The 18,323-nt window shown below is 49.5% G+C and overlaps 2 protein-coding genes across 2 annotated transcripts; one reads left to right on the plus strand and one right to left on the minus strand.

The window, feature by feature from the left end:
* Positions 1 to 8,697: 8,697 nt before the first annotated feature.
* Positions 8,698 to 15,375, minus strand: LOC131206113 (transmembrane protein 165). Its single transcript, XM_058198522.1, has 4 exons — positions 14,776 to 15,375; positions 14,294 to 14,692; positions 9,159 to 9,465; positions 8,698 to 9,082 (listed from the first exon to the last, which is right to left on the minus strand). The coding sequence occupies exons 1-4, from the start codon at positions 14,953 to 14,955 to the stop codon at positions 8,976 to 8,978; spliced, it is 993 nt and encodes a 330-aa protein (XP_058054505.1). The 5' UTR covers positions 14,956 to 15,375; the 3' UTR covers positions 8,698 to 8,975.
* Positions 15,376 to 15,988: 613 nt separating this feature from the next.
* On the plus strand, positions 15,989 to 18,033 carry LOC131206111 (cell division control protein 45 homolog). Its single transcript, XM_058198521.1, has 2 exons — positions 15,989 to 16,330; positions 16,412 to 18,033. Exons 1-2 carry the CDS (start codon positions 15,989 to 15,991, stop codon positions 17,762 to 17,764), a joined length of 1,695 nt encoding a protein of 564 aa, XP_058054504.1. The 3' UTR covers positions 17,765 to 18,033.
* Positions 18,034 to 18,323: the final 290 nt, after the last annotated feature.

An 18,323-nucleotide genomic window follows, 5' to 3' on the forward strand; every position in this document is an offset into this window, starting at 1 on the left:
TGGAAAAGAGACCGACCGATCGTCGGTGGAACAAACATAAAAATCCTCACCGAAACGGGAACGCCGCTAAAACGAAGAGTCGTCGGCGTCACCGCAGCATCCGCGATCAGCGAGGCTTATATGCGTGGCTGCATATTGTGTTCGCCATCACGGTGGGATTTGCGGAGCGCAGCGCGTCGCACGTTTTTGGCACACTCACACATACGAGGTGAACGAGTGCCCGGCTCTCCTTTTTGAGCAAGCTTCCAGGGGACAGTGAGCGAAGAATATAAACAAATAAACAAATATGACCGTACGCCACATTGTGCGCCGTGCCTAATACATTTCGCGTTGAGACCGAATGAGAGGACATCCAACGCAGCCCAACCTTTTTACGGGGACGTCCATTAATTTTGGGTTTTAATGTAAACCATTCACGACACGAGTGACGTCAGTACTAATCCACCCCGAAACCCTATCATCATCATCGTGGTTAGCGGTGGAAATGGCGACTTTAAACTGGCATACCCCTCGGGCACCGGCACCAGGAAGCTCCGCGACAGGACCTACGAAGAAACCGGGCCCTCGTTCCGGCATTCGGACGAAGAATGCTTACGATTTTTATAAAACGGGCGGTGTTGCCGCTGCAGCAGCGGTGGCCACCGTTGCGGCTGGCCCTCAAAACGTTTCCCCATACATGATGCTGCCGGGTAACCGCATGTTCGATGCAAACGCAACCATGCCAGACTACGGCCACAAGATAGCGACTTCCGCCCCGGCCGTTCCACCTCCGGCGGTGCAGGTAGCACCGGAGCCGGCTCCGGGTCCGGCTCCGGAGGATGACGATATATTGGGCGACATCACCATTCAGTTCGACGACGATGAGGTTCAAACGTTATACTTTGGCCCGGTCGAAATTATTGGTAACAATGGCGGAAGCAACAACGGCGTGGCCGGTGAAGTTTCAATTGGTGGTTCCGCAGGTATGGTGGGACGCACAAGAGATCGCTTCCCGGAAGAAAAAGCAATCGTAACATTGGAAACGGTCGGTGGAAAGGCAACGAGCCAGCCGCTGCCGATGTATTTGCAACAGCAGAAGAAACAGCAGCAACAACAACAGCAGCAGCGGCAGAAACAACAACAACAGCAGCAGTTACTACAGCAACAACAGCAGCACAGATTGTTGCTACAGCAACAAATGCTAAACCAGCAACAGCAGCAGCAGCAGCAGCAACCGCAACATCAACAAGGGATGCAGCAGCAAAAGCGAACACATCATAAGCATAAGCAACAAATGCATCAGCAACAGTTTCAACAAAAGCTGCAGCAACAACAAAGCATGCTGAGGGAACAAACGATTTTACAGCAAATGCAGCTCCTACATGAATCTCAGCTGCGCCAGCTGCAAGCACAGCAGCAACTGCACCAAGCGTCGATGACTCTGACGATGACCGAACTGCAGCGAAAGGTGAACGTCCATCAATCAACTGTCCATCAGCAGCAGAATCAGCGCAGTAAGCCACCCAAGCAGCACAACGTGTGGGAAAGTCCTCAAACACTGTCCCTGCAGCCTGCGCAACCTGAGGCCGTTAAACCATCGCAACCGAGGCAGATTCCAAAGCCCTCCTCTGCCCACCAGCAACAGCCGCAAATTCGGTCGAAAATGTGCGTAAAGGAAGCGCCGGTCCATAACTTTGCCCATCGCCACGGTGCTGCGAGCGTTGCGTCGCCCATCTCTGACATTGCTGCTGTTCCGTCCGTTTCCAGACCTTTCGTCATGACTGAGCACCCTCCCGGACCGGAAGTAGTTAGTCATCGCATGACGCCGGCACTGGCGATCGGCGTTGGTAGCGTGTTACGAACACTTCCCAGCGCTGAACAGCAACATACATCGAGCAGCACCGTAACTCCGTTCATTCAGCATATCAAACAAGAACCGGTGCCTGATGCTGCGGAAGACGACCCGAGAGCATCGGCAGCGACGGTGGAAACGAAACCGGTGATAGTGCCGGAAGGCGGAAAGCAGCACCAAAATGGATTCGGCATTTCGCCAGATGGCATTGAGTGTCGTGCTGCGGCCACGGCACCCGTCGCAACCAACACAGTGAAACGATCGCTGAGCACCTCATTGACAGTCACAGTAGGCGGCAGATGTGTTCAACAACAAACAAACACAAACCACGCCGTTAAACAACAATCGTTCGCCGAAAGCGTTTGCCGGGCTGCAAGTAATGATAGCTGCGGTTTGCCAGGTCCTATTGATGCACAAGCAAAAGTATCCCCGGCACTGTTAGTTGAGGTGGGCGAGAGAAACAAAAACAGTGGCAGCGCACAGCTTAACTTGCAAGATGGTGTAACGGATATTCTACATGCCACAACGTCGTCTGCCGTCTCTCCGGAAGCAGTTGGTAAGTGCACTGCTTCATTACAAATAATTGCAATTTTCATTACAAAAAAACTCCATACGATTCGCGACATGCCAAACACGTCAACCATTTGCTTTCCACGCGTACCTGTTTTTGTGTGATGGTGGTAGTGGAAACACAAAATGGAGCTACCTGGTAGCTCGTGTGACCGTCAATGGGGTCAATCGCGTGTGACAAACAGATATTCCATGTGGGTAACGATGAGATTTTTCTACATACCAAAGGCATGATTCTTAATTCAATACTATCAACTACGTACATTCGTATGTGAAGAGTTGGCGTTGACGAATGATCATCGCTTGCTATGTAAACAACCATGCTGCTCCATTGTCCAACGTTTTGTGTGCTGTGTATGTAACTTTTTTTTAATTTTTTTTAATGATAATCTGTTTTTAATGAAGTGGATACCAGCCTTTGGTGATTTAACATTCGGAGCAGGTTACACTGCTAGTTCTAAGGTGATGCAAGTTGGAGTATTTGGCGAAAATTGTACACAATCTGTCTGTCAAACTACAAATGGAAAATTAATTTGTTTTACATCTTTCAGTTGCACCTACTCCCGTCGTCAAACGCGGCCGAGGGCGTCCGCCGAAGATCAAAAAGCTACACTCTCCTCAACTTGCGATCACAGCACCGTCCGGCATTTCGTCGCCAACGGGAGACAGGACAGGGCAAGATTTTGTTCCGCTGAACGAACATGCAACGAAAAATGCAGTGACCGATGCCAATGGCGGTACCAATACGGTTGCTGTACAGAAAAGTCCGCGCAATATTCCCAATCGTAAGGACGAGGTAGGGAGACAGCAGAAAGTGTTCATCTCTCTGGCCGCACTTTGTCCACCGCGCGTGCGCAAACGGGTTCCTGATGCCAGCAATCACAGCAACGGCAGCGCTACAGTCGACGAAGAAACACCGAAGGACGTTGCTACTACGGAAAAGACTGAAAGTGACGAACCTACTTTGACGGTTGCTGCAGGCAACGTACGTTCACCATCTCTTCAGGAAGCACCAATTATCGGGAGCGGCGCAGAAGATGGAGCTACATTACAAACGGATAGTACTCAAGAATCATCTCCACCGGGAGCCGGAAAGCCACGGGAGAAAAAGACGACCGCAATTGAGCAGAACGCAGAATCGGCAACCGAGTCGGAGCTGCCGCAGGCAACAAAAGAGTCGTCTCCCAGCAGCGATAGTGGCAATGAATCCGTCTTCGATGCTTCAGCTAACACTAATGCTACAAAGTGTTCCAAATCAGGCTTGGAAACAATTGAGCAAGACGAGGCAATATGCCGAGGCAAAGTGCAGCATGATGACGGTGCAGAGCAAGCGACCATCGGCCAAACACCTTCGACTGTCGGCAGTGAGGAAGACGACGAAATCGATGCAAACGCGGAAGCGAATGTTGAAGGCAGGTCAGATGATGGTATCGGTGCGAGCGAGCATGATGAGACCACCGTGAAGCGGTTGAGTCGCGTCGGCAGAAAACTATCGGCCAAGGCAAAGGAAGCAATGGAAGTCGCTGAAACTCCACCACAACTGATTTTTGGAGATTTTCAGTGTCGCAGCTGTGACATGTCCTTTAAGACTGAGCTTTGGTACAAAAAGCACCTGATGAACGTTCACCGGCTGGATATGAGTCCGAATGGAGACCTTGCGTCGAACGTGGTTGCACGTAATGAGGAGACCGTTCTATCGGGAGAAGCAGAAAATATGACTGAAAACGCATCACTTGCCCTGATTACTGCCCCTGAAACAACCAATGGGTTGGATAAAAATGGCCATCACATTGAGCCGGACGCGACGACGAATGGGATGGACGAGCAGGAAGTAGTCCCGCTAGTAGAAATAAATGGAACACCAAGCCATGCGATGGCGGACACTGTGTTGGACACGGATGAGATAGTGGGAGGTAAGCGAAAACTAACCGACTCCAGTGACGAAGCTACCGTAAAGAAGGGCCGTGCAGACACCAACGTGACACCGTCGGTGAAGGAACCTACACCACCTGAACCGTTCACACCGGTTACGGCGAAGATATCGAACTTAAAGGACGAATACCGTCCGTCTACTGTTCGCAATCGGAATGTGGTGGTAGCAGCAGAAGCAAAGCAAGAAATGCAAGAGCAGGCCGTGATCGATGAACAGCCCAATATCGACGTAAATCCCGGGCTGGTGCTTGATTCGCCGACGCTAGTCAAACAAACGAAAGCGAACGAAACGGCGTCGACAGCAGCAGTCGCAGATGCAGCCGCGGCAGCTGCTGCTGCTGCAACAGCAGTAACAACAGCAGTGTTGGAAAGCAGTGTACTGGAACCGCCAGCCGAGGTGCCCGAAGCCAAGTTAGAGCCAGAGGATCCGAATCGCCTAACACCGTTCGAATTGGCCAAGGTGACGATCATTGAAGCGGAGGTCGGCTGCCACTACAAGTGCACCATATGCGGTGGACAGTTTAGCGATATGCCCGCAATCAAGGCGCACCTCTCGAAGGTGCACGCGGCCATCAAGCGCCGTTCGTGCCAGTATTGTGGCCGTTCATTTGTTCAGACGGGCGATCTGACTCGTCACATACGAATTCACACCGGTTACCGACCGTTCAAGTGTCCGTACGTCGAGTGTAGCTTCGCGTTCATTTCCTCCGGCGATCTGCACAAACACGTTCGGCGTCACAACGTTTCCGTGCCGGTCCCGAAACCGCACGTGTGCGACTACTGCGGAAAAGAGTTCGAACGGTCGTACGATTTGAAGCGTCACATGACGATGCACCTGAAAACGGAGCCGGGCTTCAAGGGCATATCGTGCGAAGTTTGCGGCAAGATGTTCGCCCGGAAAGATCAGTATCGGGCGCACACGTACCGCCACATCGGGTACCGCCCGTATCGCTGCGAAGTGTGCGGCAAAACGTTCGCCGATCCGAGCAACTACTCCAAGCACGGCCGGCTCCACGAAATGGACGGCGTCGAGGTGGTGTGCTACTTTTGTTCCCGGAAGTTTAAAAACAAGAGCGCTATCTCGAAGCACATCTTCCACTGTCAGCAGCGGACGCTGGGCATACCTAAGACGAACCGCGGCGTCGCGATGGCATCCTCGTTTATTAATGGGATGAAGAAGGAAGCGAAGATCGAGTCGGATTGTGAGGAGGAAGAAAGTGGATGGAACGATGGTGACGAGCAGTTGGTAATAGCAGCCTCGGCAAGTGGTGGAGCTACGGGTCGAAAATCTAAGCCTCAACAGCGCGGCGGTAAGCAGGAGAAGAGGGGAAAGCAGCAACGTCGGCGTGCGGCGGGGGATGATGATAGTGACGATTCGTGTGCTGCGAGCAGCTTTCACCACACCAGCGATCAGGAGTCACCGGATGAAACCGTTCCGGTGAAGCGAAGTCGCCGAAGCAAACCGGCGGACAACACCGTAAGTAGTGCTGCAGCGGACACTTCGTCGTAACGCTGCCGTGGAAATATCTTTTCGATGGTGCTTTTAAGGCGACAAACGAGCAGGCAGGGGCCAAGTGGAGAGGTTTTTTTTCGTCTATTTTGATTTATTCTTCGCTAATTTGGTATAATTTTACGATAAGCAATCATTTTTCTTAATCCGATTTACGCGCGCAGCATTTTCCGGCGCGACAAGCCTAGACTTCTACCATCGCGCCGGTTGGTTTAGTTTTAGATGAATTGAGACCGTTAATCGAACACAGAATCCTGAGGGAGAATGGTTTTCTTATCCCTCTACTTTGCCGCTACTTAAACCGATACGGAACTGCTGCTACTGTTTTTATGAGGAAGGTTGATGCTTAAAGAAAGACACGCGCGGGTGCTCAGGGAATGCTCTGGCGTTGTAACGTTCCAGTACGTTCCTACTCTACTTACCGCGCTACATACATTTATCCTTTTCTCAGTCAACGAAAAAGACGAAACACACGTTCCAACACTGCACTCTGTTAAGTGTGGTGCACTTTTCTATTAAATTATTTAAAAGTATCTAGACACTAAGAGCTGCATAGTTTGTATTTTCTTTTCTTTTTATAATACGTTTTAAGGCTTGCGTGCATTACTTTACCGCGAACGTTTGCAAAACGCTTAAGATTGATCATTCTGCAGCAACAAAGGACGAGCGCAAACTCAGAACAGTGAAATAAAGAATGGCAAACGGCTCGTTTTACAGGGAACCTTCAGACAAACATAGAAAAAGGCTTGGAAAACGCAGATCCTAAAAAACACAACGGTTTTGAAAATACCATTGATTCTCCTCCAGCGGAAACGGATCGGATACGTTCCGGTGTTTTATTGTTATTCAAAAAGATTTACTGTCCGGTGATGTAAGTAATTACTGCTCACGCTTTTACATCCTTTGCGCGTTGCATTTCCATTGCGAAGAGCAGTAGATTTTCCATTACTTTAAGTAACTTAAACGATAATGACAAGCTCTGCATTATGAGCAAGTGAGTAATAAGTGAAATCAACAGATGTTTTGCTTGCGTGCTAGGAGTTTGTACACTAATTTGTATTGCTTTTACTTCACTGAATATTGGAACATACTCACAAACGATTGGTTCCAGATATAGCGACTACTGGTGTAGGAGAGACACAACTAGTGCGGCCGCGATGGCGTGAATTTATTTTTTACCTTAATCATTTAGACCGAAAAAGACATACAGATATTATATACCTTCGATTTATAGATTAGAGCGATGGAGCGATTTAAACTCTAGGGGGCGCAAGCAAATACGACGGCGGCCAGCAATGGTGATCGATTGGGGGTTTACGAAAAGACAGACCGACGGTCAACCGTGTACGGGTTGTTCCGAGTTTTCTGGTGTAGTATTTGATGACAGCAAAGCAATTCCAACAACCGTTATTTAAAAGGCACCGACAGCGCTCTTTTGGCCGGTCCGATGTTCCAATCGATACTAATAGTGAGAACGCATACCTTTATTTACGAATAAATTCTAAGGAGGAATATTCAAATTCCGCTCTTTCCTAAATCCAACTGGTTTGCGAGTTTTTTCAGTCGATGACGGTGACTTAGCAGAGTCTGTTCAAAAGAAGTAAGTAATTCCTGGCAGAATCTCTGCCAGGAAATGTTGATTCACAGCACTATTGGATGGCCACCATAATTAGTCGAACAACAAGGAATGTGACATCTTTGCACCGTTTGCACTTGCCACTTTCTGACTGTTACAATACGGTCGTTTCTTTATACTTTATGGATTTGGTAATGTTTCACATACGCTTCGTGGGCTTTCCATTTTTAACAGCAAAACTATCGAAAATGAATGCGACTCATGGTCGATGCTGTGAGTATCATTCACTGTACTACGGTATAACAGCGTAAACTTATTACTTTCAATGTTTCCGTTCTTTCCAAATATATATGCAAATCAATACGATCATTGTTTTTTGTCTTTTTATTTATGCGATTGTTTTTACAATTCCCGAGGTAAACAGTTCTCTTCTCCGACCGATCCTTGAGTTCGCTTGCGTTATGTGGCTGCACCAGTGATGCAGGTTTACTAGGTTTATAGCTGTTCCTTTCGTCCTTTGATGGTATGATTCCGGTAATGTGCTTAACTAAAACCCGTGTTGCCTCGGCTTGAGGACACTTGAACACAGGAGAGGATTGCCTGTTGACGCAGCGTCCCTGCTCAATAAGATATATATCTCATCCTGATGGCCATATCAGAATTGCTTCACGTGTCACTGTTCCGATTTATAACGATCCTTTGTTGTCTATGTGTCGAACCCATAACCTGTGTGTTTCTCTCGTCTACATTCTGTCTATTCGTCAGTGTCGCAATGTCTTCATCTGTCTATCTGTCGCAATGTTTATGTCTTACTTTCAACCCACCTCAAAACAATGAGCATGCTTTCCATCCATTTACACATTTATTTCTATTGATTGATTGCTAACATTGTCATCAATCTTCCAAAGTCATGATTTATCATGCATTCAACGTTTACAGTTAGAGAGTTGCTTTGTTTATTTTACAAATGTTTCCCGACGCAACTTTATTGATCAAACTGGGGCAAGAGCTGTTCGTGGTATGCTTCTTTTGCCTTCCGGCGTCGTCTTGAATTTAAGACAAATTAGACATCAGACAAATACCAAACTTCTCTTTTGTGTAGCTTCTACAAATGGGCACGTACAGTATTTTTGGGACTACTCCTCCTGTCTGCAGGGTATAGTATTTGCCGACCAAAGTTCTGGCCAATCGCGTGAGTCTTGATAAACATTAAAAAAATACTTTTCTACTCCTATGCCAATATTACCTTGGTTTGCGATTGATCTCTCTCTCTCTCTTTCTTTCTCTTTCTCTTGTCCTATTCCTAAGCTATAAAGGATCTTCAACTGGAGGGATTCACGATACCGAGCCTGCTAGCGTTTCATAAACAAACATCTTACATACGGCAAACACACGAGCTTAACAGACCACTAATCAAGTGCCAATACCGAGCACGCGAGATCCCCTGTGTTTGGCCCTTTCCCGCAACCCATTCTCCACTTGGGGGTCGGAAAGTATCATCGGTTAGGTGACCATGCCTAACCCGGGGAGGAAACGAGGGGCCGTCGCGCGCCCGTTTAAGGTGAGCCGGCGAATGGCACTTTGGCCGGTTCTTCCTCGCCTGGGCCGAAAAACAGGGCACTGACGGCAAACAGCAGGAACACGACACCACCGATAAGGGTAACTGAAGCGAGAAGAAATGCAAGACAAATTAGGCACTTGAACGGGACACGGCAGCTCTACCGATCGCGGCATCTCACCAGTGCGGACAGATATTCGTTGGGCGATCATGCGCCCACCAATCACAGCCAGTCCGGTACAGATCGAGTGCCCGATGATGCCGCCCGCAATCACTCCGTACACATTTTCGCGGGCGCTCAAAATGATGGTCGTCAGCTGGGACCGGTCACCCCACTCGGCCAGGAAGGTCATCGTGAAGGCTTGCGCGAAGATCCGGAACAGCATGCGGAGGGCCAGATTGCGCGGACGAGTTCCGCGGCGCGTTGCTCCCGTTTCGGCGTCCTGCACCTTCATCAAGCTTCCGCTGGCACTGACCTCTCTTTCGAGCTGCACGCACGCCACCAGCCACACAGGCACGAAAAATGGATACAGACAGACGTAAAGTTTGGTCAGTATCAATTAGTGTCCGCGATCATGTTTGGTCGGATGCTGGGGAATATGTTCGGGGGCTTGTGTGTTGGAATAAAACAGGATGCCCTATGGGAAGAGGCTGTTGATGGGTGTGCGCCGATTGAAAGGATCATGCGGAGGATCGTTGAAACGATCGCGCTTTCGGTTGTAGTGTTTCATTAGTACGCGGCACAGTGAAAGGAGTGTATTGTCGTGTTGTGTTTGTTTTTATCACAATTTCACACCAGACTCGATTTTAAGGCGAAACACAAACACACACACATGTACAGAACTACGGATGAGAGCTGAACACATGCCGCGCAACGGAGCAAACGAAGATAGTAAAACCGCGAGTTCGAACAGATTAACAAAGACTACAGATATAAAGCAGCCAAAGGTTGGCGTTAGCGAAGCGAATGAGGGTTTGTGGGGATCAGAAAAGCTTCACTCCGTTTGTGGCGGAGTTTTGGCGATGGATTAGCACGATTTAATACATGTTAACTTACACTTAGCGGCAATACTAAATTAATGCTAATAATACAACGGAAGTGGATCGGTAAAGCTTTAGGTACGACTACTGCACGCTCTTTATCGTTAATATGAACTAATTATTTAATAACTACGCGTTGCAGTCATTAACACGTGGTTCTCTGGGGCGGGCAACAACCACACAGTCGGGAACAACTTCTCTAGTGCTTTCGAAGTGTGTGCACGTTATTTGCGTCATGCACATAAAGTGTCGTTTCTAATTTATGTGCATCCGAACCATTTTAGCCCGCCAATGCGATCGTAGGAACGATTGCGTACTGCAGGTTGGGACACCACAGTGGAGTACTGTAATGTGCACACATCGCTAACGTGAAGTCCAACGCCTCCAGCCTCAACGGTACACTAACCTGTCACTGCTATTTTGAGCTACGTTTTCAGATTTTCTCCATTCGGTACACGCATTTCCCAAAGCAGTACAAAACAGTAAAGCAAACACCCAGGCGAATGAAAATATCAAACCAAAACCCGTAAGACAGACACACAGTGAACGCTGCGCTGCGAAGAAATGCTTCGGATTCTGTGCCCTCCGAAGGTCCACCGTCCCTCGAACCGGTGGATTCAACTGTCCAACCGCACACGGCGAACGTTAGTTGTTAACCGTGGTAGTTCGAAGCAACGAACGTACAGAACGTAAAAGTAAGAGTAAAATCGAAATGAACATTAGAAGTAACATAAAAAAGCAAAACCAGAAACGGTAAAACAACAAAAAGCAAAATAATGTAACAAAAATGAATTCAAACAAAGAATCGTAAGCGAAGAGCATGGACCCAACAAAATAATGGATGATAACAGATGGAAGAGAGAAGGATTGTGCATCCGATTCTGCTGCCGAACGGTGCTCCAAAATGGGTTATGCAATTAAAATGATGATAGGGGTTTTTGTTATTGCTCAACAAACAAAAACGTTCATTCCTCATTTTAGGATACACTGTAAAACAGGCAACTGATGCACGGTGAAGGTGATAAAACGCGGCTCAGAGGGTTGCATACCGCGGCGTAATATCTTGTGATTGAAGCAGTCGCATTCAAACATGATAACCTTTTTTTGTGGGATATGCTGTGATGGAACTGTTTCCGTGTGTTTGTCTGACCGATGGACAGTTTTGAGGTGGTAAAGGGAGGAATAATGGTGTTGATGGTGGTGGTTCCCCCTCGGCGCCTTCGCTAACCATTTTGCTGCCGCCGAGCGTGGAACCAGCCACGACGACGCCCGGCGGATGATGCTGATCGGCGGCCCCGGATGCGATCGATCCGTTGGCGTTGGCCCCACCGCCACCCCGCAAGCGTTGCCGCTGTTCGCTTTCACCTCCACCATTTTCCAGCAGGGCCACGGCGGGTGAGGTCAGTGCGTCCCGCACACTGTTGTCGCTGCTCACCGACATCTGTCCACCGCCGCCGCTGTCACCGCCTCCGGTGCCAAGATTTTCGGTAGATATTATGGCCCCGTCACCGACCATCGTTGAGATTCCTTTGGCTTTTCGTGCAATAAACTGTTGCTGACTAGATTGCAGTCCGTCCATAAGCGGACCGCTAGTGGTCCCCGCCGCCGCCGCCGAAGCCGCGCTTTGGTGATGATGATGATGATGGCCACCTGAGTGTAGCTGAGAGGCGGACGCGGACAGCCGCAACGAAGACGACGATAATACTGCGGTCGGTGCAGGACCTCCTCCGGTGCCCGGTTCGGCCAGCGAGTGCACCGAGCCGTTCGCACGGTGGGTGGCCCCGTTGCGGGGCAGCATCATCCGGTGCTTGCTGTCGTCCTCGGTTTCGCTGAGAGGCACCAGTTCGACTGTCTCCTTGCGACTGCCGCTCATCGATCGCGCCAACTACGCACGATCGGGTTCGGGGTTAGGAGCCGGAATAAGAGAAATGACGTATCATGGCAAACGGTCAGAGCTTTCCTGTTGCTTTTTAGCGGGAGTGTTATGGTATTAGGTGTGTTAGGCACTGACAGAGAGAGAGGTGGTGCTGGTGGTTCACAATTGCTTGTGGATGATTTGGCGAAGAAATGGCAAATGGTAGCTAACGGCCGAATGGTGGGTTGGTTAGAGAGGTGGATGAGCCATTAAACACAAAACTTTGTGACATAATAAATTAATAAAAGAAAAAAAGTCGCAAGCTGTCGTCTTTCATCTTATACAGGGCCGCTCGTCTGACTACGCGGGGCCGTATAGAAATTACATTGTAAAGCACTTCGAAAGACCACACACTCGCAGATGTCCGTCGTAAAGTAAAGCAAATTACCTAACCACCCGAACAATTGTAGAGGCATTTTGGGAGACACATTTGAGGCTTGCCGACATCTGCTAGTAAATTAGGCTTCCGGTTTTCAATCACATCACACGGACCGTGACGTGCGCGTTTTAACTACGGACATAAACGTTGGTGCTACACAAAGATAGCGATATAAATATAAACAAGAACGCCTAGTGGACGCATATTGTGGAATCGAAGGGGTTTGTGCTATGATCTCTGTTTAAAATATGGCGAGTGAACAAACACACCACAGAAAATAAACAACGTTTGTGTTCCGGCGACAAACTATCGGCAAACTGATTTCTCGATAGGGCTTGCTTTGAAAGTACACACAGAGCCAACGTTTGGGTGATACTTGTATTGCGGTCCTCTCAAGCACATCCATCCGGAACAAAGCGGTACTATTGTTGGTACCAAAAGCGACACAAGTCTGCTACAACCGAATGCGATCACGATTAAGCTCTCTAATTTAAGGACTTGATTGGGGGAGCATCACTGAAAGCAGGTTGCAGATGTTAGTTACGATTAGGGAGAAAGAAACATACACACACTATCTAAGGGGGTATAAACATGAAAAACTTCTTAAACATTGGTCAAGAAATAGGAAAAGAAATTACGAAAGTGTACACCGAATGCTAGAAGAAGTAGCGTCGCAAGGAAAATAGGTTAAAAGCGATTACTTTTGCGAGTGGACAGATCTTCAGCATAGTTCCAAGAGTCTTTCGAACGTGATACCATTTAGGTGCCCATTGACAAAGGTTCCAAAATGGATGCACGCAGATGCCTTTGATATACGTGACCGATAGGTGGAATAAATTCAAGTCAATTGATAAAAGAGTAATCAGTAGTGAGTATGGTGGTGACGGTGGATTGTTTAACTGTTATCACAATGTATTATTAGGAATTATCGAGACGAGAGTTTAGTGCGGTCATGGAGACATGGATTTTTTAATTCCATCAAGCAAATCGTAACCAAAACTCCAAACGTAGCTATTGCACAAGCCAAACTTGCCACGGACCCCGCTACACGGTTAATCTCACGACGTTTCCCAGCACCGAATACCACGGTTATCAGCCATTTGGCGAGTTTTGTTTGCCGAAATCTACCCTGCGGAAGCCCAACTCTAAGATACGGGGTCTTACAGTTGAAGGACCTCGTGTGAGGTTCTTGGGTTAATCTTCAACCGTTATCATACATGCGGTTCCCACGATGTAGCTGTTGTTTCGAAGCGAATAAATGTTTGGTTGTTCTCGGATGTCACCTGCACGGCCAACTGTGACGTCTGTGGTTTGAGTGCGTGCGATAAGGACTCGCACACGATTTTCGAAACCAAAGTAGTCCGCTACAAAAAGCCGCTGTTCATTAGGCCCCAAAACGGAACGCAATTGAAAAGTAATCGTAAACGTACGCACCCAACGAGGGGTAGGTCAGGGTTACCAGGGTGACCGAATTAAAGCAGAAGAAAGCACTGCCATCTCATGGTCAGAAAGTACGAAACGCAGCCGCATTGGGTGTGCGAAGGGAGGCTGGGACGCGCGAACCGGCTGGGCAGACAGATAAGAATGGGGTTCGCCGGCACGGTACTGGCAGAGTTATCTACACGGCCGCGTACGCGGTGGAACCGTTGCCATTTTGGGATGGGGACACGGGGCGACACGAACTAAGGAAGATCCTCATGCAGGGCCAGACAGGGGACGCATCGGCATCATCAAATAATAAAACAAAACAATTTGTTTGCAAACACATACAGAGGGGAATCGCCCGTCGGAAGGCATTGACCACGAGAATGCCGTCTGACGGGCGCTCGAAATCATAAAAGCATCGAACCGACCCGTGGCCAGTGTGCCGTGGCGCGCGCTCTCGGGATGGGTTGGCGAGGTGAGATGAGTAGTTGCTCGTTTGGGAGCGCAGCGTAAGGAAACCGCTTCCTAGCTTTGGACCGGAGTGCGCTTGACCTACCTCGTCGTCGCGTTTGCGCAAATCGGACTGCACCTCTTCCAGTTCTTCGGCCGCATCGGTCGCCGACATGTAGTAGCCGTCCTTGAGCATCTTCAGCCCAAACAGGGCGAACAGTGCGGTCGAGATGTAGAACGTGTAGACACGCGGAATGATGGTGGCCGCCATTCCGAACACGACCGAGAGGACGGTCATTAGTGCGAGGGCAGCGATGGCCCCCGCGAACACCGTGAGCCGCGGGTGACGCATCGCCATGATGGCCGCAATGAAGAACGTCTTATCGCCGAGCTCCGAAACGATAATGACCATAAAGGACGCGGCGAAAGCGTGCACGAAACCGATATCGGATGACAGGAGGCCCTTATCTTCGGTCGGCACACCGCTACTTCCATTCGGGGCCACCTGCGGAAGGGGTAGAGAAGAAGAACGCGGAAAGACGGCTTTTACCACGGAGCATGTGCTGGGGGCAGGGTGGGACAACTCACCTCATCGTCCACCTCGGTTACGACGGAAATATCTTCCTGGGGCATCTTGTCCGCGCCTATACCGGCGGTGTCCAGCAGCGACAGCAGCATCAGGTAGAACACGCACACGTACGTACAGTGCACTGCCAATTGCACAATGTTCCGTATGACAAACTTGTTCATTATGCTCTTCCCGGACATTCTACACTCGCCCCGTTCGGCTAAGTGGTTCTGGTTTCCCAAACGGTGTCTGTACTGTTTTGTAACACGCGTGCACCGTTCTACAAGATGCACTTAGTGGTTGCAGGAAGCAATTGGAAAACCAATTTTCTCTCCACTCGGCGCGGTCTGCTCACTCTTGCCAGGCTAGCACTTCACGGTAATGCGCGAAAAACAAACTGGGCGCTTGTGAGCGACTGTGACTCCAAGTATGAACCGTACGGTGTGGAACGTGTCGCGAATCTGGTTCCTATCGGTCGGATACACCGCCCCCCGCACGTAGCTTTCGTTGCGAGCGTAAAAATAACTGATACGCGCGCTGATTATCTGGCGTCACAGGTGATCGATGGGATGAACGAACGAACACGAACGCAGACACCCGGACCAACCGACACACGGCGACAAAACGGAACGGGCGGAAACTGCATGCGATGCTGGATGACGACAACAATTGCATCGATAATTTCTGATTCGTTTTCGCGGTCAGTTTGACAGTTTGCGGTGTTTATTCTTGGTGCGGGCGCCACTAGCTGATGGGGTCTTCTGTGGAAAAGTCTGCACTCGCCATTTAGTCCGTTGGGAATGGAAAGAAGAATATCCTAATTAAATATGACTTCCACGAGAATTACGGCGTCCAATTGTATTAATTACAACCCAGCGAACAGCATATGATGTGAACACATTTCCGTACCATTGACAGACCCCTCGCTAAACGGGGCATTTTGACAGTTTACGCCGTCAGAGCGTGACAATCTTTCGGCGCGCGCGAATTCCGTTCACACTGGTGCAGCTTGTTTTGATTCGTTGCGTCTCGTCCGCGTTATTCGCTTTTGTGTGTGCCGTGCGGTCTGCTATTTGTGTGCCCGGATCGCCATTCACGATCGTGTCCTTTTTCACTTTTCCCAACAACGAGCGATCCTCCACAATGCGCATAGTCTGATCGCGTCCAATCGTATTCCGTCGGTTTTCGGTTGATGCACGCCTAAACTGGGAGGCCCGCCTGGGACCTGTGACGATGTTTATCGCAGACCTACGGAGAGATTTCTACCAGCAGCTCCTCGGCAAACGCATTCTGGTGCTGGTGAACTATGATCTGGACGCGATCTGTGCCAGCAAGATCCTGCAGGCACTGTTCCGCTGCGACAATGTGCTCTACTCGATCGTGCCGATAATGGGCATTTCGGGCATGAAGCGAGCGTTCAACCAGCACAAGGAAGCCGTACGGTACGTGCTGCTGGTCAACTGTGGCGGCAGCATTGACATCGTCGACGTACTGCAGCCGGAGCAGGATGTTGTCTTCTTCATCTGCGACTCCCACCGGCCGTACGATGTGTGCAACGTTTACAGCGATGGGCAGGTTAGGTTTGAGGGCGAACGAGCGGTAGCTTTTGGGCAGAATTGTAACCAAATACTGTTGCCTCGATTGCTTCGATTTTAGGTGCGGATACTAGGAGAGATGAACAAGAATGAAAACATACCGGCGTTTGAGGACATCTTCCAAGACTCCGACAACGAGAGTGACGAGGATGAGCAGGACCACGACGGCGGTAGTAACGAGAGTGATGAGGAAAGCGGCGGCGGCTCCAATCTGCGTGTTCAACGCATCGAGAAACGTTTGGTGCGCCGGCGAGAACGGAAAGCGTGGCAAGAGCGGCGCATAACGCTCATGTTCGAGTACGCGCAGTACGCCTACTACGCCCAAAGTTCGGCGCTCGGTGTGTTCGAGTTGGCCTGGGGCATGTCGAAAGATTCGCTCGATCTACTGTGGTGGGCGATCGTCGGTGTTACGGAGCAGAAGCTGCTCGGAAAGGTCGAAAGTTCAACCTACACCCTGCTGGTCGAGCGGATACAGTCGCACGTGTCGCGCCTCACGAACAAAGCGAGCGATCGGGCAATTCAAACGTCGGTGAAGATCGCGTTCGAGAGCGATCTGCAGTTGGCCCTGTTTCGCCACTGGAGCGTCCTTGATTCGCTCCGCTACTCCTACTATCCCGCCTGTCGCTTGAAGCTGTGGACGTACAAGGGCGAAAAAACCATGCACGAGCTGCTGGTCGACATGGGCCTCCCGTTGGTGCAAGCGAAGCAAACGTTCAGCGCGATGGATCTCGTGCTGCGCAAGGAGTTCTACGAGAAGATGGAGCAGTATGCCGAAAAGTACAACCTACCGGATGTGACGTACGCGTCGTTTGTGCTGCAGTACGGCTACCGGAACCGTTACTCGGCCGCCGACTACGTGTACTCGATGCTCGCCATCCTGGAATCGGTGCGCAAAGATCGGCTACCGGAGGCCTGTTTTCTCGAGTCGATGGATGCGCTGTCACGGTCGAAGAAGCCGATCCTTGACGAGGGCATCGAGATGTGCAAAACGCTTCTCACGGCCACCTTCAAGCAGGTCCAGAGCAGTCTCGAACAGCACCAGATCCGGTCGGCTGGTGCGTTTCTGTACTTTGTGCTCCAGGAAGAAGTGCCGTTCTTCAGCTGCCCCTATGGCCTACTGATATTGGCTCGATTTTTACTGCGAGCACATGTGGCCGTGTCTCGAAATCGCCGGGCGCAGGAGTTACCCCTCATCGCCGTAGCACCGATAGATCTGCAGCAAGGCATTTCGTTGCTTGCCGGCATTCCACCGGTGTGCGAGGACAGCCGACACTTTTTTGCGAAAGCGTTCGAAGAGGCCGGCAACCGAAGCGGCGCAGTGATCTCGGCCGATTTCTTCGAAACCTCCGTCATTCAGATTCAGCACTCAGATTGTACAAAGTTTCTCGATGCCCTTACCGTGATGTTGAGCTAGTTTCTAATTTTGTGTGCATGTGTGTTTGTGTGTATAACTGGTATCGTTTCGCTTCCGCAAGGTCTGTTTCAGGGATTCAAAACGATAAAATCAGATGCAGCTGAAGGGGGTTGCTTTGTTGCGAGTCTTTAATGACGATTAGAGCTATCACGTGGGGACTAATTTTTACACATTTCGACTCCAACACTGCTACGGTAGGACGCCTTCTTTGATGCTGCTCGCTCTTTGAAGGTTCTGCTATGGGCAACGAGTACAATAAATTATTGAGATGTAGGACTAAGTAGAGCTGGTGCTCTTCATAAATTTAAGCGTAAAATAAATCAATTCTGTAGACTTATTAAAAGAGAGTGGATTTCAATTTAAGTTGAATTCATGAAAAATTCTAAGGCAGAAGAGAACACAGGATCAGAAATCTAAATTACCAAATCACCCTGTTTTAGGCACATTTTGCACCTCTTGTCTCATCGGGAGCCAAATCTCGAAAGGTTAATACTTTTATCAGCTCTACAATTATAACAGCTTTTGGGCTTTATGATACTTCAAATATGTTTTATTGCTC

This window comes from Anopheles bellator, chromosome 1 (assembly GCF_943735745.2).
Source record: "Anopheles bellator chromosome 1, idAnoBellAS_SP24_06.2, whole genome shotgun sequence".
NCBI lineage: Eukaryota > Metazoa > Arthropoda > Insecta > Diptera > Culicidae > Anopheles > Anopheles bellator.